Raw genomic sequence first — 25,575 nt, forward strand, 5'->3', positions numbered from 1 at the left:
GTTGATGTCTTATTCTACCGTATCCTCCCTACTCCCAGTTGCATCTGCACTGCTGACCTCTGCTTCCTTTCCCCTCTCTAAGCCTCCTTTACCCAGGGTGTTCTTGGTTGAGGGTGGAGCCTAATGGTAACGCTGCTCTTCTTCTCTCTATGGGCTGTCTGGGTACTCATTATGGGTGCTACATGGAAAATAGTTGCACTTTGGTTTAGAGGGCAACTCTTTGTCTTTTAGCTTTTTCTTTTTGAATTCAGGTAAAATGCACATAACGTAAAATTAACCATTTTAAAGTGTACAATTCAGTGGCATTTAGTACATTAACAGTGTTGTGCAACCATCATTTCTATCTCGTTCCAAGGAATTTTGTCACCTGTAAAGGAAACCCCATAACCATTAGGTAGTAACTCCCCATTCCACCTACCACCAGCTCCTGGCAGCCACTAGTCTGCTGTCTCTTTGGATTTACCTGTTCTGGATGTTTTATATAAATGGAATCATAGAATATGTGACCTTTTGTGTCAGAGTATACACATGTTCATAGCAGCACTATTCACAATAGCCAAAAGGTGGGAATGGCCCAAATATTGATCAACTGTTGAATGGATAAACAAAATTTGACATATCCATACAAGCGGATATTATTCAGTCATAAATGAAGTACAATGTGTATGAACCTTGAAAGCATTATGCTAGATGGAAGAAGCCAATCTTTCTTGTAGACTTTTTGGAAAATAAGATTAGAGAACTTACAGTTAATCTAGGGGGCAGAGTGGGGAGAGCAGTACGAAAGTCAGAAATCAATCTTAAACCAATATAGAGCAGAGTCTACATCTTTTCAGTTTATCTCACTTTGTACGCTTCTTAGCTGTTGATGTTAATAAATGAAAATTCCCATTAAGTAAGTGTGATGCCAATGATCTTTTCACAGGTTCTACAACCCTCAGTAGCTGGTGCTTAAATATTCTGGGGCTATTAATGCTAAAACTGCTTTTTGTGTTTTTAGTAAGAGATGCTAAAAACCTTGTACCTATGGACCCTAATGGCTTGTCAGATCCTTACGTGAAACTGAAACTGATTCCTGATCCCAAGAGTGAGAGCAAGCAGAAGACCAAAACCATCAAGTGCTCCCTCAACCCTGAGTGGAACGAGACATTTAGATTGTAAGTTAAAATCATTGCAGCCCAGCCTGGGTGGTGCAGGTTGGGTTGTGGGCCACCTGAGGTTGGGGAGGTCCTCTCCCAGCTTCTCTTTCCTTCGCTCCTTCCCTGCCTCCCTCCTTCCTTCCTTCCTTTCCTTCCTCCCTCCATCTGCATTTTTGCATTGCAAGCCAAGTAAAAATTGGAATTTTTTTTTATACAGTGCTGAGAATGTCTCTGGTGTGGGAGAGTGGGTGGGATGGAAAATAGTGTGATGTGTTGCTAGGTGAAGGCAAATTGTGGGAGAAGCTCTGGGTCTTGGCAAACATGGGACATAACCCATAGGGTGTGGGGATGACCTCTCTAGGGCTGGGTGCGTGGATAATGCTGGGTCTGTAGCTTGCCAGGAGCTCTCTGCCAGCTGCCATGGAGGATTTTACCTGGCTAGTGCTCCAAGAATGTGGGTTCACTTCTCGATGCATCTGGGCCAACAAATATGACATATATCAGCCGATATTTATTGAGCATATACTATGTATAACGAGCACTGTATTAAGTGATCTAGCTTCGTTGGTCATTTCATCCCCATTTTACCAACGGGGCTTAAAGAGATTAAAGCACAGGCCAACGTCCCACAACAAATACAGGGTAGAGCAGGATTCAGCGACAGACAGTCTGACTTCAAGGGCCATGGACCAAAAGCATGATTCCTTGTGGTGCCTCGTTCCTTCTTTCCCCTCTCAGGGCAAAACTGGGGGCCTATCTCAGCCTCAGTCAAGGACATGCCCTAGAACAATTTCCCCTAGACTGGCACCGTCAAGACTCTTTCCTTCATACATATTTCCTCAGCCTCATCCTCAACCCGCATGTGTGCAAACACTCACACAATTATATGATTGACATCTATAGTTCTTATACTGACTGTGTCAATAGGATTTCCTGAACATCATGGATCCTATTAGGACATAAGGCAGCAGAAGTAGTTAGAACTGTCCCTGTCAGAGCTGGCCTAGGTCCTCTGCCTGTTTAAACCACAGGCTGTAAAACAGGAAAAGCTCTACCTCCCTGGGGAGCTTGCCTGGGATGGAAACTGAACATGTTTCTTACAACAGCTTGTAATCCTTAAAAATTCCTACCTTCAGGCTTTGTCCTCTTGCACATTTCATCTGCTTGAGAAATCACCATAACCTCCACCGACTTCTCTTTTTTTCTCCTTGCAGCCAGCTGAAAGAGTCGGACAAAGACAGAAGACTGTCTGTAGAGATTTGGGATTGGGATCTGACCAGCAGGAATGACTTCATGGGATCTTTGTCATTTGGGATTTCTGAACTGCAGAAAGCTGGTGTTGATGGCTGGTAAGCGAAATTTCACTTTGAAAGCAACAGTACAGCTTGGTCCATCAAAATGTGGGAGCAAGTATGTTTCCCTTTTTCTCCTAAATGTGAAAGACTAAAGCAGAATCACAAAGTGAAAGCTGGTAGATTGGCTCTGCCTCATAGATAGTTTTATTTAGTCCTCATGCAAAAAAAAAAAAGAAAAAAAGAAAGAAAAGAAAAAAGAATTAGTTGCCAATATTTTCAAAATCAGGAAATTTCCCATAAAAATCTGGACCTAGAGGGCAAAAATGAGGACAGTTGAATAGTTATTACCCCCTTTAGACAGGATGTGGATTTTCTATTTGCCACAGTCCTCACCAGTCCCTATTGTTTTACATCTGCCCCACTTTACACAGTTATATGGCTTGACAGGCCCCACGGGCACTAAAAGGGCTCTCACACTTTACCCAGAAGATATGTGTAATCCACTGTCAGATTTTGACTCCTTAAGAAGATGCTTCTTCATTGGGACTGCTTACCAAGCCTGGTCACAGAAGTTCTGGAAGGTTGCTGTCATAGTCAGCTGCAAAATCTCCTTTGTTCTGACATTTTTGCTTTATTCCCTTCTAATGGCAAAAAATCCTTCCCCAATATTCCCATCGAAGAGGCTGGATAAGTCCTGTTTGGCAACTGTTTCTTTCCCAGTTATCTGAGTAAAGGAGTCAGAAGAGATGGCCCACCTTGGCACTAGAACTTTGGGAGAAGTAGTAATTAGGGGTGCTCCTATCTCTTTAAGAGAAATTGTCTCATTTCTGAATGGTCCCCCGCTCAGGGCTTTTTCAGTTACAAGTGAAAGACAATCAAAATCAAACTGGTTTAGCAAGAAAGAGAATGGATCCCTGGGCCCTCACATCCTTTCCATCGTCCTCCTTACAACTTCCTTGTCTCTCCTCCACATTTATTGTAGGCTTTTATTCAAATATATATTGAGTGTCCACTCCGTTCTAGTCACTAGTGATACAAAATAGTAGAAAATAGTGTTTGATGCTGATGAATGCTATAGAGAAAAGTAAGCAAGAAACAGGGGTAGGGACTGCCGGGGGACGGTGACATTCTGGTTTAATAGCGTGCTCAGGAAGGGGCTCTCTGAAGAGGTGACATACAGCCAAGACCTGATGGGGGTGAGGGAATGGACCATGTGGAGATTTAGGGAGAAACTGTCCCACACAGAGAGAATTAACCTGTCCACTTGGGTTGCAGAATTGTAGGGACCTCTTGCCTAGTCAATCCTTATCCATGCTTCCATGTTCAGTCTTTCCAAGTCCTCTGGCTTCGTGTAAAAATTGACATGTTGTTGGATTTAAAAAAAAAAAGAAAAGAAAAGAAAAAAAAAACGTCATTCTGAAAGTGTTTTCCTCTTTTCCGTAGGAAAGTGTTTTAACATGTTTGGTCTTAATTTCTCCATTTTTATCATGGTGTTTCTGTTTCTAAAGGTTTTATTTTTTTCCTTTGCTATTTCATTCTTTTCTTTTTTTCTGCAGCTGAACAGACTATCCTAACTCATTGTTACCTTAAAGTCATATTTCTTTAAGCTTTCTTTTGTTATTACTCATAGTCATGTTTCGGTCTTATCACACACAAAAAATAACTAAAGCTTTGGAATCAGACTTCGTGGGTTAGAATTTCTGTCCTACCACTTCCTAGCTGTGTACCCCTGGGCAAGTTACTTTGCCTTTCTGTGCCTTCTTTCCTCATTTGGAGATAATAGTGGTAATTAAGTCATAGGATTGTTGTGACATTAAATTAGTTAATATAAGTGAAGTGCCCAGTGTCTGGTAAATAGTAAGCACTCAGTAAGTGTTAGTCATTATTATTGATTGAATAATTATTAGAAAAATATAAATAAGCAAACAAAATATTATCAGAATCCCATTGCCCAGAGATAATCACTATTGACCATTTTTAGAGTTTTTTTCTGTGTGTGTGTATGAAACAAAAATGAAAACTTACTGTCCATACTGTTTGGCAGTGTGCGTTTTTCACCTAACAATGCATTATGAACCTACCATTCAGTAATCTTAGGCAACATCATTTTTAGTAGCTTCATATAGTCCATTCTTATAGATCAGCCTCAATTTACATAATCATATTCTTATTATAAGATATGCAATGCTTACCTATATAAATAATTCTACAGTAAACATACTTATAGTGAAAACTTTGTGCATGGCTTTAATTATTTCCTAATAAATTCCTAAGCCTGGAATCAATGGCTTTGAGACCATATGCATTATTCAAGTATTTGCCATAATGTTCTGTAATTTTTTTCAGTCAATTTACATTCTCACCAATGCTGTGTGAGACTTTTCATTTCACCCACACTTGTCAACATCTGGTATTATAAATTTCAAAGATGATGCAAAGGCTATACATATTTTGTTACTAATTATGCATATTTACATAATATACATACATAACATGATACATGTTTTTATATATACTTTTCTTATTTTATAATATAAATATTTATTATTATTATACATACATTTGTTACTAATTATGTTGAATGTTTTCATTTGTATATTGCCTTTTTTTTGTATTTATAAGTGACTATTTCCAGTGTTTTGCCTATCATTTTCTTATTAATTTAGAAGAACTTTTTATGTAAGATGGATAATACTATGTCTTTGCTGAAATATATGTTGCAATATTCCCCTCTTTGATGTTGTAGGTTAATTTTGGTAATATGCATTTTTTCTTAGTGGTATATAAAGCATTCCATTCAACTCTAATTAATATAATAAATATCAAGCCAACTGCCAGAAAAAGTTCTCTAGTTTGTCCACTGATTCACTAGTTGTTTTCTGAATTATCCATCCTAGTGTTTACTGTCTCCTATGGATTTTAAAATTTACTAATTATATTTTTCTTCTGAAAGTAGTCTTTCCTGAGCTCAGATTGTTGCCGCTTCATAGATGCATCAACCTCTTGGATCTCATTGAAAATATGAGTTAGATATTTTCTGGAATTTTCTCTCATTTGGCACCAGTTCTATTTCATGGGAATCCGATTCCTCGTCGTTTCTCTTTATTTTAATGAGTTTTCCACATGCCCTCCTTATGGAAGGGTGAACACAGAAATGTTGAGTGTCCCTGTTCTAATCTTTCACATCCAGATGAAGGGAGAAAGGAGCCTTTTGTATTTTTTGGAGTTCTTCTTTGTTGGATCGAGGGTCCTGGTCCTGTAGATATTTGGGAGAGGGCTACGGCTGGAGTCAGCTGCACGGCAGGCAGCCCTACTGCCCCATGGAGGGGCATCTTCCCCCTGTTGGTTTTGTGCATCTCAAAGTCGGAAGGGGTTCCTGCTCTTCTTTTCTAATGGGCACAATTGTCCGTATTTGGAGGCCATAGTGACAGCGTACTGGCCACAGCAAACGTGAGGTGGTGGTGCCGTGCTCTAACCAATGCCCCGGGGGCTGACGTGTCCTGTACTTGCTGAATATGGATCGGAATTTTTGACCCTCATCCAGTCCCTGCTGGTCTGTTCCAGGGTTGTTAGTGGGGTCCTGTTGAGGTTCCCATTGGCTGATCACAGCTGGTCAATCCCCTTTGATGTGTATTTTCCAAAGTATGGGACCCCAAATGGCTTAGGTAGTACATGGTGGGGCATCAGCCATATTGAATTGTACCCTGACAAAGCTATTCTTTTTTTTTTTTTAATTTAGTTTATTTATTTATTTATTTATTGGCCGCGCCATGCAGCATGCGGGATCTTAGTTCCCCGAGGGATCGAACCCGTGTCTCCTGCATTGGGAACGTGGAGTCTTAACCACCGGACCGCCAGGGAAGTCCCCAAACTATTCTTTTGTTGGTGTTGCTTCAGTTCTTGAGTTTACTGCAGAGAAAGTCTCAGAGGGCGCTGGTGTATCCTTAATACTCTTTAACCCTTGCTGCTTGCTGATATCCCATTTTAATAAAAGGGGCAGGCATTAGTCTCAGAGCCTTTGGTAAGCAACACCATCTACTTGGCTTTGAGTAACTTTGATTTACGTATGTTTCATTTTTTACAGATACATACTTTCTGCTTGTAACAAGTGTTGTTGGCTTTCTTTACAAGGAAGAGATATAAAGTGTCTTTTTAAAGTGAATTTATTATTTGAAAAGCTGATTTAATGAAAAGCATTGTCAAAAATAACATCCAGATTTAGCAAAATCCACAAAGGTGGAGGAATTTTGCCAAACACTGCTCCATGCTCTCTTACTAATACTTTAATTTGCAGAACTTCCTGAAAGTCCCTGCTGTGTGTATAGCACCCTTCTTGATTTCCAGCAAAGATACAGATGTTCTCTTATTTTTGTATTTATTTTGGTAATTTCTTTGGCAGTTTGGAAGATGAGCACTGAATATTATATGTGGAGGTGTCCAGGCTCAAATTGTCATCTCTGCTTTGAGTCACCTATCTCTCTATTTTTAGAAGCTGCCTAGGAAGATTTGTGAATGGAGAAAAAAATTGTGATGAAAATTGTAAATTCCGGTTAGAAAGTCTCTGGGAGTGAGGAGTTTTGGGTTCTTTTTCCCCCTGCTGACTCCAGTGCCTTTGGAATGTCCCTTTTCCTTCCTCACACTCATCTCAGTCTGACTAGATGGAAACATCTTTGTGGTCTAGAAACAAACTAAAACCATCTTGTTTATTATAGTGATATTAATATCAGTAACAATGATGATGATGCCTTTTATTGAACACTTGCTAAATGCCAGGCACCAGGCTTATCATTTTACATGCATCATCATGTCTCAGCTTCACAGTCATCCTATGAAAAAGACTTTTATTCCTATTTATTGATGAGAAAAATCGAGGCTCAGAGGGCCTACCTAGCTTATTCAATTATCCAAAGAGGCAAGGGAAGAGGTGAGATTTGGACCCAGGCATAGTTTGACTCCAGGGCTTGTGTACTTTCTCAGGAGCTTGACTACCGAGCACTTTGGGAAGGTTTCTGCCTAGAAAAACGGCGTCAGTGAGACAAGTCCAGAGTCATCCAAGTGCTGGGATGGCCGGGTGGCAGCATGTTACAGTGAAAGGGGATAGAAATGCTGGGACAGCGTGATAGGAATACGTTGACAGTGGGAGATCCTCAACATTCTTTCAGAATCAGAAAGCACATAATGGACCAAAAAAGTAGCTAGAAACATTGAATGATATAATCAAGAAAATTGTGTGTGTCTGTGTGTGTTTAGAGAGACAGAGAACTTTACATCCTATAAACCCATTTTTTTCTGATGTGTTTCTGATGGTTATAAAAATATATAGTGTCCCTGGCTACACACATACACACCTACCCCAAAACAAAAAACCCTCAACACATGTTTTTAAAGCAGAGCTTTCTATAGACTTCCCTCCCTTATCCTAATCAACAAAATGATATTAAGTAGAGTCATGGAATTTGTCTTTCCTTTGCTCCCTTTAGGTTTAAGTTACTGAGCCAGGAGGAAGGCGAGTACTTCAACGTACCTGTGCCACCGGAAGGCAGTGAGGGCAACGAGGAACTGCGGCAGAAATTTGAGGTGAGATGTCTTTCTTTCGGCATCAGTGGGAACCGGTTGAGTCTGCCTCTGTACTGTTTTTCTTGTTTATGGTGTGGTTTCTACCAAGCCCTTTCCTGACCCTGTGCCTTTGCGATGTTGTTCTGCTTTCCAGAAAACACCTGTTTATCCTTCAAGACCCCAGTTAAGTGTCCCCTGCCTTGTAAAGTCATTCTGCCTCCCTGTCCTCATTCAGATTTAGACTTTTCCTTGAGAGTGTTCATTCACTACCCAGGTCATTTTGATGGTGGCTTGGACAGGGATGTTAGTAATGGTGAATGAAAGCAGTGGACAGGGTAGAGATATTTTGGAAGCTCAGTCAAGTAAGCTTGCTGAGGGATAGAATCTGAATTTGGATCTGTCGGCAGGATGGTGCTGTATTAACAAATGGAATTGATAGTGCTGCTGACTCCGTGAATGCATGGATGCATCTTTCGAAGATTAAGAGCCGTTGGCTCTGACCTTGGGCCATAGCGCTGGTCTGCTTCTACCCCAGATAAGCCCCTTCCCTTCTGTGGAGCCAAATAAACTCCATATATGAGACTAGCAGGTATGTAGGACACATCCCAGTTTTACAAAGAAAATGTTTTGGGGAAAATGGGTTTGAGTCCCTTCATTATATGTGTATTGAGTGATTTTAAAGTAGTTTCATAAGGGAAAACACGTTATTTTGTTCACAGAAACTTAATATACTGAGTCTGATGGGAAATCAATTCTAGATAAGCAATGATGGCCTACTAACTCTGAAAAATGTATAAAATAGCTAAAATGAAATAGGTTACTGTCATTGTTATTCATCAAGTAATCACACAAGCAAATAGAAGCAAAATATGACCAGGTAAAGTTCTGTGAAAGAGAGGTCCATGGTGCTTTGCGAAGATATAAGAGGGAAATGTAACCTTGTCTGAGAGGACAGGGAAGGAGTCATTGAGGAAACAATAGGGAAGTTACCAAGTAAAGAGGGGAAAAGAGCATTCCATTCAGAGAGGCGAACAGGTGCAAAGGCCCTGTGGTGGGGAGTTATATAGCAACTCTGTGACACTGAAAGAAGGCCAGGGTGGGTAGAGAAGAGAGAGCAAAGGGTGAGTTCACGGTGTGGCTGGGAGGTGGGTGGGGTCAGAGTAGAAGGACTGTGCTGACTTTAGCAAGGGTTTTGGCATTTATTCCAAGAACCATCTTAGTGTCCCCTCAACTTGATAGGACTCATACTTGTGTACTGACCCTTGTCTTGAGCCTGTGCCCTCCGTAAAACCTGGTGACGGTTCTGACCCAGTGGGACTTCCCTTCATGGAAACAAGTGGAATAAACATGTTGGCCTTGGACCTGACAGTCATTCTCCAGTGAACTTGATCACTGAGGTTCATCCTTATAGAGCCGCTCGCTCAAGCCCAAATGAGCTGATGAAAGGACTTTCCCTCCCAGGAGAGTCGAGAACTAGACAGTGATAACGTTTTAGGACAGGAGGGCAGGCCTTCCAGAGAACCCTTTTCTTCTCCTTCCTTCAGCTTTCTGATGGAGTGGGGTCCATTTGCTGCCGAGTTAAAAATGTCCTCTTGTGGGTGAAAAAAACAAGACCAGTGTTTTCTTGTATAAAATGAAGTCTCAGTTTTACAAAATGATTTCTTCTGTCTTAGGGCAACCAGGGTGACATTTCAGAACACCCAGGAAAACATTTCCTACATGAACAGAGCATTTGTCTGGGCCAGTTATTGGCTTGAAGGAAAGGACTGTTTTATCTGCGTGCAACAAAATGTGTCCTTTATTTCCCGCAAGAGCCTGCAAACGCTTGTTTATGCCTGAGTGGTAATTGCTCCACACCATAGTTTGTTGATAAAAAAATGTTTCCAAGGGACCGAAAATTGTTCTCAGACACATAGAGGAATTTCAGTTGACCTTGGACGTGAGAAATGTAATCCCTGTGCAATAACCAATTAGCACCCGGAATGACTCAGAAATTACTTTCAAGCCTCTTATCTGGAGAAATTCTGAGTGACGGTAAAATCGAGCTGCAGAAATTGGGGTAATAGAATTTCACGGTAGGGTGAGCTTGGTGAAGTTACCACACGTGGTATGCTTCAGAACACTGGAGGAGGCTCTGTTTGGGGACTTTTGTCTGGCTGTGGCCTTGCCGATGGGCCAGGGAAGGGAAGACTCCATTTTGCATGGTTCAGAATGGGTCTTCTGACAGGCTTAGAATTTTTTAATTTAATAAAATGCTTACTATGTGCCATTTATTGTTTTAAGTGCTTTAGAAATATTAAGTCATTTAATTCAGTCCTTACAACCACCATGACTGGTCGGTACCTTTATCATCCCCCTTTATCTTTTACAGATGAGGAAACTGAGGCCCAGAGAGGTTAAGCAACTTTCTAATATCCCTCAGCTGGTCATTGTCTAACTTTGAGTTTCCCCAGAAACAGGCTATAAGGATTCAAGTGCAGGTGGTTTCTTTGGGAGGTGACCCCAAAAAGCATCTAGAGTAGTGGGAAAGTGAGGCAGGGAAAGGAAGGAAGCTGGAAAAGTATGTATTATCAGCAAGTTACCACTGTGGGCAGCTGGGGTTTAATCCTGCTGGGGATTAACCGGGCCGCAGGGTTTCTAGTCAAGGGGCAGGCAGCTGAAGTATTATCCACCAGCTCCCCTTCCATCACTGGCTGAAGGCTGCTTCCAGGGGTGTTAACTTGCCAGCACTTTCAGCTTGGCCTGCTTGTGGGCTGTGCTTGCTCCTGCAACCAGGAAAAGAGCCTGCAGGCAGAGTCACAGGTGTAAGCGGCAAGCAGCCCCAGGTATAGAGAGGAGAGGGCCGAGGGGTCTTGGCTGGATACCTGGAGCCACATGTGTGTAGCGTAGCCTATTCTGTTCAGGTGGTTCGAGAGCCAGCCTGCCTGGATTGGAATCCCAGCTCTGTCCCTTCCTTGCTGGGTGCTGAAGGCAGGTTACTTTATTTCTCTGAGCTTTTGATTCCCCACCTGTATGTATCATGGCACTTCTGACCTCCTACGGTTATGTGAAGAGTGAGTGAGATAGCATTTAAACCAGTGTCTGGCATGTCATATCATTCAGATGTCAGGTGGTTGTTATCCTTAGCAGCCCTCTCCCTGCCTCACCACCCCCCGGAATAAATCAAGCTCAGGACCTGCTCCTCCTGGTCTTTGGAAGGGTTGCTTGGGGGTTGGGGAGCATCTACGTGGACCGCTAGCCTACAGAGGTGTCTACCGCCACTGCTGGGTACGGGAGTGCCGTTGGAGCTCCTTGTAGGGGTGGAGGTTAGTTTAAGCCAAGAAAAGGCATTCCTCATCTGAGATGGGGCCCTGGAGCCAGGCAGCCGGGGCGCCTTCACTCTCCCGTAGCGCAGTCTGGAAAGAGGCAGGGCTCTTTGCTCAGAAGCGCATCTCTTTGCTTTAACTTTGAGCACCAAGTCCTAGGGCTCTAAATTGCAGACATGAAAAGGCAACCATTAGTGTATTCCTGTTTCTGAAGCCATATCCAACCCAGCAAGATAGAGGATCATTTAAATTTGGGCCTCAATTTAAAAATGTTTGCTCTTTGATGGAGGACCTGCTAGGCACGAGGCCTGCTGGGAGACATGGGACGTTCAGAGGAACACAGGACAGGGTTCTCGTCCCAAATGTTTTTAGAACTGGGCAGGTAACAAGAAGGGGGAAAAGCTTAGTGTGAGACAGCAGGGTGTGGTGGTGATGACGGTCAACTGGAGACCCCATGTCCCGTCTAAACACCCCATCCTTATGGACGGGGCCCAGTTTTGCCAGATCTGCTTCTTTAGAAGAAGCTGGGATTCGGGTTTTTGTAGGACATCTCCTGATTTTTAACAGATCTCAACTAATTTAAATATTAGTGCAGACCAGACCGATAAGGCTATTAGACTTCTGATCTAGCATCTAGAGGCTGAGATAACATTCTGTCCTAGTCACTTCAGACTCTTATAACAAAAATACTATAGACTGGGTGGCTTAAACAACATTTATTTCTCACAGTTCTGGAGGCTGGAAAGTCTAGGATCAAGGTGCTGGCAGAATCGTTGTCTGGTGAGGGCCTGCTTCCTGCTTCATGGACCTCTTTTTGTTTTGTTTTGTTTTGGCCACGCCCAGAGCATGTGGGATCTTAGTTCCCTGACCAGGGATAGATGCCCCCTGCAGTGGAAGCTCGGAGTCCTAACCACTGGACCGCCAGGGAAGTCCCCATGGCCCTCTTCTTACTATGTCCTCACGTGGCAGAAGGGGCAAGGGGACTCTTCTGGGGTCTCTTCTATAAAGGCACTAATCCCACCCATGAGGACTCCACCCTCGTGACCTAATCCCTTCCACAGGCCCCACCTCCTAATACCATCACCTTTGAGGGTTAGGATGTCAACATACGAACTTTCAGGAGACACAAACATTCTCGGTCTATAGCATGTAACTGTGAGAAGAGTCACACAAGCAAATTGAGATGGAGCGTGGAATTCAGAGGAGAGAAGGTTGCTTGAAGGACTGAGGAATCAAGCTGTTGGACACTTGCTGCTCCTTGAAGAACAGGAAAAAAATTTTCCTCTAAGCAGTCAGATGGAGAAATAGGGAAGTATGTGCACCTCACTCGTGCTCCACTGGCAGGGGGTACTGGGACCTGCAGGTGGATGGAAGCAAACCTCAGGGCTGGAACGGAGACTGGGGACCAGGAACAGTCAGGACGTGGATCTTCACAGGCTGGAGATTGGAGTGTGTGAATCGGGTGGGTCCTGAGTTGGGACTCAGAGAAGGTGGGAGACATCATAATAAAGCACGGGGATGGTGGGAGGGAGGGAGGGATATGTTTGGATTGGGATAGCCTGGGAAAATCTCTGGGGGCTGGAGGGTGAGAATTTGGGATGATGGGAGGACATGGCCCTGAAAAATCAATGCAACTTCCGTTCAAGGCTCTTTTCTTGTTTGCAATTTCCCTAATGATCTGGTTTTAACTGCCCCCTCTATGCTTTAACCCCCAAATCTGTCTCCAGTTTTTGGGGGTTTTTTTTATGATTTTTTTTTGGGCTGCGTCGGGTCTTTGTTGTTGCGTGCAGGCTTTCTCTAGTTGCGGCGAGCGGGGGCTACTCTTTTTTGCGGTGCGCGGACTTCTCATTGTGGTGGCTTCTCTTCTTGCAGAGCATAGGCTCTAGGCATGTGGGCTTCAGTAGTTGCAGCACGCGGGTTCAGTAGTTGCGGTGCATGGGCTCTAGGGTGTGTGGGCTTCAGTAGTTTGGCTTGTAGGCTCTAGAGCGCAGGCTCAGTAGTTGTGGTGCACGGGCTTAGGTGCTCCGCGACATGTGGGAGCTTCCCGGACCAGGGCTCAAACCCGTGTCTCCTGCATTGGCAGGCGGATTCTTAACCACTGCGCCACCAGAGAAGTCCCTGTCTCCAGTTCTTGTGTCATTTCTTAACCTGAAAACCACATAATACAACTGCTTACTGGGTATTTATTTACACTTGATCGTCCCAGAGACACTTAAATCTCAACATATCTTTACTACAAGATAACTGGACCAAGAATGCTCACAGCAGCCTTGTTAGCAGCCAAAAAGTGGAGACAACACAAATGCCCATAACAGAAGAATGAATAAACGTAAACAGTGAATGCTACTCAGCAGTACAAGGAACAAATCACTGATTCAAGCAACAACATGAGTGAATTTCAAGGCCATTAGGATGAACAAAAGAAGCCGGAGGCTAAAAACTACATACCCTATAGAGGAAAACTTGGCACTCTCACAATACTTCCGACACCAAGTGTGTGGGTTTTCCACACCAAGAAGTTCTCCAGTTCTCTGTGGGCACCAACTAGGTGTTCTACAATTTAATTCAGTTTTGGCGCTAGCTCCCTGGAGTTAGTGCAGACCCCATAGGTTAAGGGCTCAGTCCTACAAGACATCCCCCACTTTACACTCCAATCACAAATATTCTGGCCTCCTGTTCTTCCCCTGCTTTCACAGCATTTGCTGCCATTCTGAGTCATCAGTCTGCTGCCCACAGCAGCAGGCCCCTACCCCGTTGCACTGAGGACAGACATGGGCCTCATCCATCCATTTATCCAACAAAATATTTAACTGGAAAGTATGCTAGTTGTCAGGGAAATTGCGGAGAATGAGACATATTCCCCGCCCTGGCAGGTTTCCAGTCTGTTGGGGAAAACAAGTGAACAGACAATTATCGTGCAGTGTAAATGGGAAGTGAGGTGGATGAAGGGAGCAGATAGGCACAGCCCATTCAGACAGAGAGAATCAAGGAAGGCCTCCCCGAGGAAGTGAAAACGTGGAGCAGGAGGTAGCTAGGTTGGCGAAGGGGAGAGAATAGTCATCCACACAGGAGCAACAGTAGGTGCAAAGGCCCTGAAGTGGGAGGGAACTGGGACTCAAAGATGTGAAAGGAGGATGAAGCTGTGTTTCAGGGAAGAAGGAGCCGAGAAAAGGTTGAAGAGGTTGGAGAAGCAGGTAGAGCCTGATCATACTGGGCCATCTGAGCCAGTGAAAGCACCGAAGTCTTTATCCTAAAAATGATGGGTCACTACCAAAGCATTTTAAGCAGGTGGTGACTTGGTTGAGTATGAAGAAGTGGAAGATCACTGTGACTACATGTAAAGCCCAGTGTGGAGGGAACCAAGGTGGGTTGTCCAGGTGAGAGATCATGACAGGTGGTATTGGTGCAGATGGAAAGAAGAAGGAATTCTAGAGACAGCTGGGAGGAAGCAGTGACTGTTCCTGGTGGTGGATGAGACACGAGGGATGAAAGAGAAATGAGGTGCCAAGGCTGGCCTCCACATTTTGGGTTTGCACTGTGGAAGCTGGGCCATGCTTTTCACCACGCTGGGGGCATGAGCTGCAGGGACCACAGCTTGCAGCCTATACATGAGTTTGAGCATGTACAAGGGCATCCTCAAACTCTGATGATGTTTTCTGTGTGCTTCTCCCTCCAGAGGGCCAAGATCAATCAGGGGACCAAGGCTCCTGAAGAAAAGACGACTAACACCATATCCAAATTTGACAACAACGGGAACAGGGACCGCATGAAACTGACCGATTTTAACTTCCTGATGGTGCTTGGAAAAGGCAGCTTTGGCAAGGTACAGTATGGCTGGGTGGTGGCACCTGCTCCAGAAGGAACAGCTAACAAGGCAGGCACATTTGCTGTTCATATGGGGCTTACATTCCAGTGAGGGAGAGAGTGAAAAGTAAGTAGAGCTACACTACAGTTGGTAACGAATACTGTGAAGGAAATGAATGGAGTGCTGTGTCACAGACAGAACAAGAAGGGACCCACTCAGATTGAGGAAGTGACGTAGAAACTGAGACCTGAAGGATGAGAATGAACCAGCCATACATTCAAAGAGCTAGGAAGGAATGTTCACAGCGGAGAGAACGGCAAGTGCAAAGGCCCTGAGGTAGGCAAGGGCTGGGCACATTCTAGGCGCCATCAGAAGGTGCTGGGGCCAAAATGTCATGAGCAGGGGGAGGTTGCAGGATGTGAGGTTGCAGAGGTGGGAGGGGCCTGATCATGCAAAGCCTTAGAAGCTGTGATGAGAAGTTTGGATTTTATTCACAGTGCAGGGGGGAGCCACTGAAAATCTTAAGCAGAGAAGTGACGTGATCAGATTTGGTTTTGCAAAAGATGACTCTTGCAGCTGAGAATGGAGGTGGTTCTTTTCGAACAGCAGCACAGTTGAAGGATGACCCTGGGACTCGTAGAGTGATTCTGGATGCTATTATAGGTACTAGGAGATGCTGTTTTACTGAAGTTGAGATTGTGTTATAAGTATTCCTGACTTGTTTAGTGTTGTGAGTCTTTGAATCCCTGTGTGTGCCACCAGTATGTCTCATATCAATCTCAGACCATGAACTCAGGTGTGCAAAAATATCAAATTTCTTCCCCATCTCTGTAGCTTAAGTCAAAAATCTGGGAGTGATCCGTGACTCCTCTTTGTCCTCCCCTTACCCCAGCCGTGCATAATTCATGAGTTAGTCTGGATAGGTCCTCCTCCAAAGCATATCATGAATTTACTGAGTTCTCTCCATCTTCACTAATGCAGCCCTAATCTATGCCATACAATACCATCTGGACCACTGCAGACATTCCTAACTGATTTCCCTGCTTCCACTCTTGTGACCTATAATTAATATACTTCTATGCAGCAGCCATAGTTATTTTTAAAAACTTACATTAGATCAAATCACTCCCATGCTTAAAACCCTCCAATGACTTCACAAGTAGAATAAATTCTATACTGTGTCCTTGGCTTACATCACTCTTTAAATTCTGATCAATTTAAATTGTTCTCTGTTTGATACCTTCTTTTCCTTTCCTTCTCCCCGTCACCCATTGTGTTTGGGCCACGTGAGGTTCTTTGAGACATACAAAGCTCCTTCCTCTCTTAGAGCTTTTGTGATGCTGTTCCCTTTATTCTTTGCAGAGCTGGCTCTTTCTTGTAATTTCCATCTCTACCTATGTATCACCTCTTCTGAGAAGTCTTCCCTAACTACCACTCAAAGAGCCACTCATTCATTCTCCATTATATTTAACTCTCTCCTAGCACCCATCACCAGATGATACTTCTCTTGCTTGTTTGTTGGTTTGTCTCCTTGTTCTAAGATCTGAGCTCCACAAGAGCCAGGAGCTCTGTCATGTTCACCGCTGTACTTCCAGTGCCTGTGGATTGAATTCATTCAGGGTCTAGACTGAATGCGTGAATTTTCTCTATGGGCCACAAGGTCCATCCGTCTGCTGTGATGGACTAAGGAATCTGAGGTGGCGGCCCAAAGTTTGAAGAGCCTTGGCAGGGAGTGAGAATAGAGAGTAGGAACACGGAATAGGATTGCTGAGCAGCCTGGAGGTCCAAAAGGCTAGAGAATAAGCAGTAGTGACGGTAGAGGTCCATGCCACTGTGCCCTTTTTGCCAGCAGCTCTGAGCAGCCTGGGGGTGGAGATGGGGAAGTAGATGGTGGATTTGAGCTAAGGGTGGTGATTAGCAGGATCAGTGCCCTAGAAGATCACAGTAATAAGGGAGTCAAGGATTCGGGGAAGCGGGGTGCCCACTGCAGATCCAACAGAGCCTGTTCTAGCAGGTCCTCAGTAAAAGTGTACTGAATAAATGAATAAAAATGACATCCACACTGGAAGGAAGTCAAAGCAGAAAGAGGGTTATAACCTTGGTGAGAAAGAAGGAGTCTAGGGGCCTAGGGATGAGAAACAAGTGGGTGAGGCCAAGAGATTTAAAATGCTAGGAAGACTAGGGGCATTTAGATTTCAAAGATGGAGTGGTTTCCATGATGACAAGGAAGAATGAAGCCTAAATGAAGAGGAGCTTCTAATAAGCTGAGGCTGTCAGGGAGTTTTAAAAAATTAAATTATATTTTTAATAAGCAGTGTTTTCACGTGGTTCATAATTAAAATTATATTAAAAAGATAAACACTGAGAAGTCTTGCTCCCACTCAGGTTCACATCCTTCTGTGCCCCCTTGCTGCTACTGCCCTCCGTATACAAACTGATTTGTTAATTTGCATCTTTCCAGTTTCTCTCTGCTAGTTTAACAAATATAAATATGCATATTTATTCTTGTCCTTGTTGCCTCAAAAGTTAGCAGACCACACACACATTTCTTCACCTTTTTGATCACTCAACAATACAGATTGGAGAGTTTTTGACTGAGGAATGGAAGTTCTGGAGGGTCTTACAGAAAGGATTGGGGTTGGGGGGTGGGTAGAGAAGTGGGAGAGTGGGTCTTGGGGAACAGTGAGGGAATGAGAGAGAATAGATCATATGTTTCCATGGAAACTGTTATAATAATTGAGAGTTCTGTTCCAGACTGGGGATGTGGCATCCAATAAATCACAGAGGAAAACAACAGTATGTCATGAAAGCAAACTAGAATAACAAAAACCTCTACCATCCTTTTTTTTTTAAAATAACACCCTTTACATTTATTTATTTATTTATTTATTTATTTATTTATTTATTTATTCATTTTGGCTGTGTTGGGTCTTCGTTTCTGTGCGAGGGCTTTCTCTAGTTGGGGCGAGCGGAGGCCACTGTTCATCACGGTGCGCGGGCCTCTCACTATCGCGGCCTCTCTTGTTGCGGAGCACAGGCTCCAGACGTGTAGGCTCAGTAGTTGTGGCACGTGGGCCCAGTTGCTCCGCGGCATGTGGGATCTTCCCAGACCAGGGCTCGAACCCGTGTCCCCTGCATTGGCAGGCAGATTCTCAACCACTGTGCCACCAGGGAAGCCCCTACCATCCTTTAAAACATAGAGTAATCCTTTGCAACTCCTGTTTTGCCAGTCGCGGTTTTAAATTAATGTGGTTTTATATTTGAATGCCTACTTTTACCGTTTTGCAATCTTGTGGGGTATATACATCAACCCCCTTAAATGGAAGAACACAGCAGCAGTAACCGCTCCCCCGCCAAAGATGAAAGACATGGACCGCTGGGTCATCTGTTCACACCTCCCCTCCCGCAGGCCCACTGTATCAGATCTGGCCCAGAAAAACATGCTCTTAGAGACAGTAATAATTTGTGGAGCGACTAGGGAGAGACACAAGCATTTTGCTAAGACCTATGAAAATGAAACAAGGGACAAAGCAAGTGTGAAGGCCATTGAGTTCCAAACGAGTAAACCCTGTTTCAAAAACTTTAAAAAGAAGAAAAGTTTGGAGAGTTTGCTTTCCTGACCACGTGAAAGCATTTCCCTGGGAGCGTTATCGCACCAGGGCAGGGCCTCTTGGCATGTCTGGCTTACTTGGAGATAGACGCCCTCTAGAACTTTTGTTGCAGAGCATTTGCATGTATTATTCATTTGTTATTTAATGTTTATTTTTATAGTTTTATCCTCTCTATTTTTTCTGATTTCTTGAACCTTTGACTTCTGCTTTGCCAACCTTTACACGTCTCAAGAATTTTACCTCTGTGGTTGTCGAGTGATTTCTGCAGTTAAAATTGTGCTCCAGATATATAAATTGGGCAGATATGCACTGTTCAGACTGATTATACAAGTGGAGCTTATAAAGCAAACGCAGCAAGTCTCTGATAAGGTGTATACACAGCACAAATACAAGTTTGTACATTACAGACTTGATTCCCCTAATTCTAAAGTGCCATAATAAATACCCATTGAATATTTAATTAATGCTAATATCACTTGCTTTCTGAGACTTCAGATGTGCTTGTGGTAATGATTTGTATGATCCAGATGTTTTTAGAAAGTCATGCTGGGAAGTTTGAATGAGGGCTTTATTATTTTCTTATACTCGTGGACGCTTGCCTGTGGAGGATACTGGCCTGCTGGGGGGGTTGGTGGTGTGGGGAAGGCAGGAACATGTTGTGGTGGACCTAGAGCTTACATAAAGAAGCTCAAATCCAGCAGCACAGAAGAGCTGTCATAGGAAAAGATCAGTAATAGAAAAAAATGAAAATAGCCCAAATGTTAATCAGTAGTGTGAAAGTTAAACATATAATGGTGTATACATGATACCTTCAAAAGAATGAGGTCTTTGTGTCTCTCATATCTCTGTCTGTCCGTCTATCTGTCATCGTGGACTGATGTCCATGACATAGTGTCAAGTAAAAATGGAAGCAAATCACAGAACATTAGGATTAGTAATATAAAATACACTGTACATAGAATAATTCTATTTATGTAACGTACTCAGAGTCCCTACTCTCATTGAACTTCCCCCCAACTTTTTATCAGGAAAAATTTTTTAAATACAGAAAAGTTAGAAGAATTATACAATGAACACCCATAATACCCAATACCTAGATTCTGCAGTCCGCATTTGACTGTATATGCGTGATCACATGTCTCTCCATCTCTTTGTCAACCCATTTTTTAATGCGTTTCAAACCAAGATGCAGATATCGGTACACTTCACCCCTGAACTCTTCAGCATGCATATCATTTAACCAGAATTCAATATTTGTTTTTCATCATTTTAAGGTAATAAAATTTACATACAACAAAATGCACAAGGAAGTGTATCATTCTATGAATTTTGAAAAATGCATACTTAAAAACCCAGTGGGAGTATAAACGTTAATCAAAAAAAAATCACACTAACAGGTGTAAAGTACAGCTGTGACGTTTGCCGTGTGCTGGGAGAGCCTGTGGGAGTGGGATCGGCCCCGGCCAAAGTCAGGGAAGGCTTCTGGGAGAAAGAGGCTCTTGAGCTTTATCTAAAGGACGAGCTAAGTTAACTGTGCAAAGAGGGGAGGGAGTAAATGGAAATCTCAGAATGTCTCTTCTGGGACTTCCCTGACGGTCCAGTGGTTCAGATTCTGTGCTTCTAATGCAGGGCCCACGGGTTTGATCCCTGGTTGGGGAACTAAGATCCCACATGCAGCGTGGCAAAAAAAAAAAAAAGAGAACATCACTTCTTCCTGACTCCACACACCTAACCTCCTTTATTAGTTAGGGTGGATTCAACTGCCATAACAAAAAGACCCCTACATCTATACTGGCTCCGACACAATAGAAGTTTAATGTTCATTCATGTAACAGTCCAAGATGGGTGTTCCTGGCCTCACCCACGCTCTCCATATGGTGATTAAGTGACCCAGGTTCCTTCCATCTTACTGTCCCCATCAATCCCTACAGCCTTGTTTTTGTCTATACTCAGAGTGCAGAGGGGGAAAGAGAGTACAGAGGAGGCACAAGCTGCTTCATAAAAGCCTTGGTTTGGAAGTGGCACCCATCACTTCTGCCTACACGCTATTACAGAGAATTTAGTCACATGACTCAGTGCAAGGGACGCTGGGAGAACAATTTTGATGGAAAGATAGTGGTCTCAGCCATACGCCCTACTTTTCAGCTCTGGTTGGAATTCTTCTTGGTGACATGAAAGACCTTCTGACTTTAACCTTTAGAACTCCCAATTTTCATGCCCCACAAACAAAAAACTCTAAGCTTCTCTTCTCGATGACATTTCCTTGTGTTCAAATCATGGAACGTGCCAGGTGTTAGTGCTGCTTTTCCTGAAGCATAGCATAAGCCAGGAATAAATCAAGTAGGAAGAAGTCAGCAGCTTATAAAATTAAAAGGAAAAGTGGCAAGTCTTTAGAAACTGAGTGCCCCGGTATTACATTTATCTCTTCAAAGAGTCCCATTCAGGCCTGCTGCTCTGTATGCATTGAAGATGATCAAAAATAAAAAGCTGAGAGGTGAGAGACAAAACCATTAAGCCTCCTTTTCTGGTGTTTGACTTTCCTAGAATAATGCCCAAGAGGTTGATGATATTAAGTGCCTGAGTGTCACTAAGGAGGCCATTTAGTGTTAGCCAGTGGCCCCTTTCCTATGGCGCCCCAGAGACTCAGCATCTGTGTGCTACTCTCCAAGGTGCTGACACCAACTCCCTTGGCTCAAGATTCAGACTGCACAAAAGGGTTAAGTATAGCCTTGGCCAAGTTTCCCAACTATTACCTATTTATGCACTTGTTTTTATTTTTTTGTTTATTTTTTTAAGCACGTACACACCTCCTTTATACTATCTTAAATATTTATTTTCTCTCTCTTTTTTTTTTTTTTTGGCCGCGTTGCGTGGCTTGTGGGATCTTAGTTCCCTGACCAGGGATTGAATCCGGACCCTCGGCAGTGAGAGCGCAGTCCTAAATTCTGGACTGCCAGGGAATTCCCCTTAAATATTTTTTTTTAAATTGATTTAGTTGACTTCCTTTTCTTCTTCTTAGCATTGCCCTAAGTGATAATGTATGTGAAATCACAGGCTTGATCTAGCAGTCATATATTTATTTTAATATATCTTAGGAGAGTTTATTAAAAGAAAAATAATTTTGTCCTTGTATTGCCGATGGTAGAAGTACCACATTTTATGAAAAACTGCCTTCAAGATCTTATACTCACATGACAATTTGTAACTTCAATTACCATTGTATTCCTAAGAACATGAAGTCTTTTGCTACATTTTTTGTGTATATCTGGAAGGTACAGAAAGTCTCTGATCTTCCCTCTCCCCTATATCCTTTCCTTTAGATGAGAAGCATGCTCAACATTTCCTGTATCCTTAAAGGTGTTTTCTGTGATCTTGACTCTCCCTTCTCTGTCCTTTACTCACTGACTATATCCAGAGAATCAAACTGCTCTTTTGAGATTTGCTGCCTACACTTCCTCCCCACTCACCTGTGCCTTATCCTTTTGCCTTGTGACTTCTACTCTCAGCTACTTCTGAATCGCCCATCTCCCAGGTTATCAGTGATCTCGTAGTTCCTAACTCTCCAGATCTGAGCACAAGGCATGGTGGCTGCTTATGACAGCAGAGGGCAGACATGAGGGAAAGGAATTGAGACTAAGTTTGGAACCCATACCAGGGAAGAGTATCACTTTTATAATAACTGCCCACTGACAGCATGATTAAGGACTTATTCATTCAACAAATATGTGTTGAGCATTTACTATGTGCCAGGCACTGTTCTAGGTGCAGAGGAAATGGCTGTGAACAAAACAGACAAAAATATCTGCCCTCATGGAACATATATTCTTGTGGTGGCGGTGGTGATGAAGATGGTGATGTCACCTAACATTTTGAGTCCTTACTATATGCCAGGCTTTGTTGTAAGTGCTTTGTATGTTTTGGCTCATGTTTATGCTGTGATGTAGCTACTTATATCCCCATTTTACAGATGAGGAAAGGAGATGCAGGAAGTTGAAATAAGTCGGTAAAGTCACAGAGCTCGTCAGGGGCATTTAACGGACCAGGTTTGGTTTAGATGCATGTGATCTTAGGCTCTTGATTGCCTTGATACTTAACACTTGCATTTCTAGTCTCAACAGTGGTCGCCTTGCCATGTCACAAACATATTCTAGAAGGTTAACCGTTTTCCCCTCTTATTTTCTCATTTCCCCCTCTCTGCTCTTTGCCTGTAAGTGTAAGCAGAGTTTGCATGCCTTGTTTTCATTCTGAGCCTTTGCCATTAGACAAATGCCATGTGCATTGTGCTGGAAGGCTCCAGATTTTCTGTTCTCCCTCCTCACTCTGTGTTTGTCAATTACCTATGCATGTGCAAACACCCGTCGGAACTGTGAGCCATCAACAGGGATTCCTGGGAGGGCTCCTGAGAATGGGCTACTCTCTTCTAGAGCCTGCCCTTCTCACCTCCTCTACAGGCTTCAGCTCGTGGGGTCCTCCAAGTCTTGGAGGCATCTCTAGTGTGTGTGGTTCCTCAGCTGGTTCCCTTTCCACCGTCAGCCTCCATTTCTTCTAACCCTCACCAGCTCTATCTCCCATCCCCACCCTCTACAATTCCACTTGCCCATCTCCATTGCCTCCAACTTTTGAGCTCATACTAATTACCAGGGATCATGCTATGGATTTATATGCATCACACATCATATTATTTCTTACCACAGTCATGCAAGGTAGTTACTGATATTAACCCTATTACACCTATTTGGAAATTATAAGTCAGAGAGATTGAGTGACCTCCCCAAGACTACACAGCTGGGAGTAGGCAGGACCAGGACTTGAAATCAGGTGTTGTGATTCTAGTTGCCTCTTTCCATCTCTAATAGCACTCTTCTCTACTTCTGGGTCCACTCATCTCCACCAAACTGCTAGTCTTTTCTTTTTTGAAACAGTTTCAAAACTGCTATGGAGACTTTTGTGGGTTCTTCCTTACACCATGAAAAAAAGTTAAAAACTGTATCTTATGACTGCTTTGGTATAAGGACAAATGTATTAATATTGCACGTTAAAGCATTTTCTTCAGCCTAAAAGTTCATTTTTTTTTTCTTGTGATTCTAAAAGAAATTAAAACACTTTCATGAGCCCCTACAGAGATCGTGGTCCGCAGTGTGCTGGAAGCTGGCCCTGGTTACTAACACTAGCTCCCCAACAGCACAACCTCCAAGCTGTCTCCCCAAAAGCCACTGGGGTACTTAACTAGTGTGTGCTTTGAGTTTGGGCACAAGAGAACAATCCAGAGCTCCAAGCCCCAGATTCCAGTGTCTTCTGCTGGATCCAAGTGCAGCACTGAATTACCACAGGAAGAAATTGCCTGAGGAGATAAAAAGGCAGTTCAGTTTCTACCAGTAACAAAGGCCTTTTCTAAAGTCTCAGAGCTCCCGTTGTGGGAGTCTATCCTAATTTTAATCTCATTAGTAGTGTGGATTCACATGCACACATATACGTCCATACATTAGAGGTGGTTATATAATCCTACAGGCAAAAGCTCTTCCCTTTACTTCAACCTGCTTTGCTATCTTCCTGCACCATATGGTGAGTCCTTTATCATATGGTTCACAGATAGCTCAAAGTCTTTGCTACCTGTTCCCTTAATCCTCTTCCAGAGAACCTTTTGACATTTGCTGTCTGATCTTGGATTCCTGCCTTCTCTTTGGTTCTATCCCAATTATGGCACCTTTCTCCCAGCCCCCAGTCTTTCGTATGCAATTCTGACTGCCGTGGTTTTTTTGCCAACTCATTTTCCCCAGTCACGGTGAGGCCCTTCCACTTTCTGAATTCGTCCAGGTCTCTCATCAATGAAGTGACTTCCTGCTTCTCTGTAGCCCCGACATTCACCCCTCAGAGGATAGTAAATTATAGAACAAAAAAGCATAAGGGTCTATTTTCCCAATAAAATTAATTATATCAAGGAAAGTGAAACGTCTGGAATTCAAGTTTTCTTGTCAAGCCACAGGGAGTAAAGGGGGATTTATTGGACAGACATGGCATGTTCCTGTGTATCTCCCAACATCCAAAGGCAGGAAGTGCAGCTGGGACCAGAAAGCTTCCAGGAACCCAGCATTCATTGTCTCCATCCTGGGGACCCCAATCTGTCACCCTGGCTTCTTGCTGACGTCTCTCACTGTGGATGTGCATCAGTGTTACCTCCTTCAGCCTTATGTCACTTCTCAATTCTCAATGTCTAATCCCCAAATCTAGAATAGTCTAGAATTTAAAACCCCAGGAAAGAGACTGATGGGCCAGTATGGCTCAGTGATCATGTGATCCAATTAGCTGTGGCCAAAGGGACAGGTCACTTTTCCAGCCATCTGTCAGGAAGGACAACAGGAGTAGACTCTCTGAAAAGCAAATGTGATATGGGCAGTTCCTTGAAGAGAAGGAAGAAAATACTGGTCTGTCTGGCACACAGGCCAGTGTTTCCTTTAAGTCTGTTTATTCTTCAAAACGTTGCCTGGCTCTGTGGGAAAAATAATACAAAGTTAAATCTAGTCCTCTTACTGAAGGGCCAGATAGAGCCTATTAACAGGGAAACTCTGTCTCGGGCGATAATTCATGGCCTCTGGTCCAATTATTGTGCTGTCATAGTTCACCCTCCACACATCCATCTCAACTGCATCTTTATGTGCTATTTCAGAAATTCTAGTCCTGTTAAGATATTGAATCCCTGTTTACTAACAACATTACCCATAATCTTTTCTACAACAAACATGATAGCAGAGACCTATAGATTTTAATCATCCAACACCCATGGTAAATATTTTGAATGTACACCTACGGATGGTTAATATAATCAAACATGCCATAGTTTGTTTCAATCCTTCCCCGCCCCTCAGC

The 25,575-nt window shown here is 43.3% G+C and overlaps 1 protein-coding gene across 2 annotated transcripts in view; it reads left to right on the plus strand.

The window, feature by feature from the left end:
* PRKCB (protein kinase C beta) overlaps window positions 1-25,575 on the plus strand; it is a 310,014-nt gene that overhangs the window by 214,214 nt on the left and 70,225 nt on the right. For both annotated transcript variants that reach the window (XM_061209992.1, XM_061209991.1), the window contains exons 6-9: window positions 1,001-1,157; window positions 2,354-2,488; window positions 7,915-8,011; window positions 14,972-15,118. In XM_061209992.1, the coding sequence (XP_061065975.1) occupies window positions 1,001-1,157; window positions 2,354-2,488; window positions 7,915-8,011; window positions 14,972-15,118 (536 nt within the window). The remainder of the gene's footprint in view (window positions 1-1,000; window positions 1,158-2,353; window positions 2,489-7,914; window positions 8,012-14,971; window positions 15,119-25,575) is intronic.

The sequence above is a fragment of the Eubalaena glacialis genome, chromosome 13 (assembly GCF_028564815.1).
Source record: "Eubalaena glacialis isolate mEubGla1 chromosome 13, mEubGla1.1.hap2.+ XY, whole genome shotgun sequence".
Taxonomy (NCBI): domain Eukaryota; kingdom Metazoa; phylum Chordata; class Mammalia; order Artiodactyla; family Balaenidae; genus Eubalaena; species Eubalaena glacialis.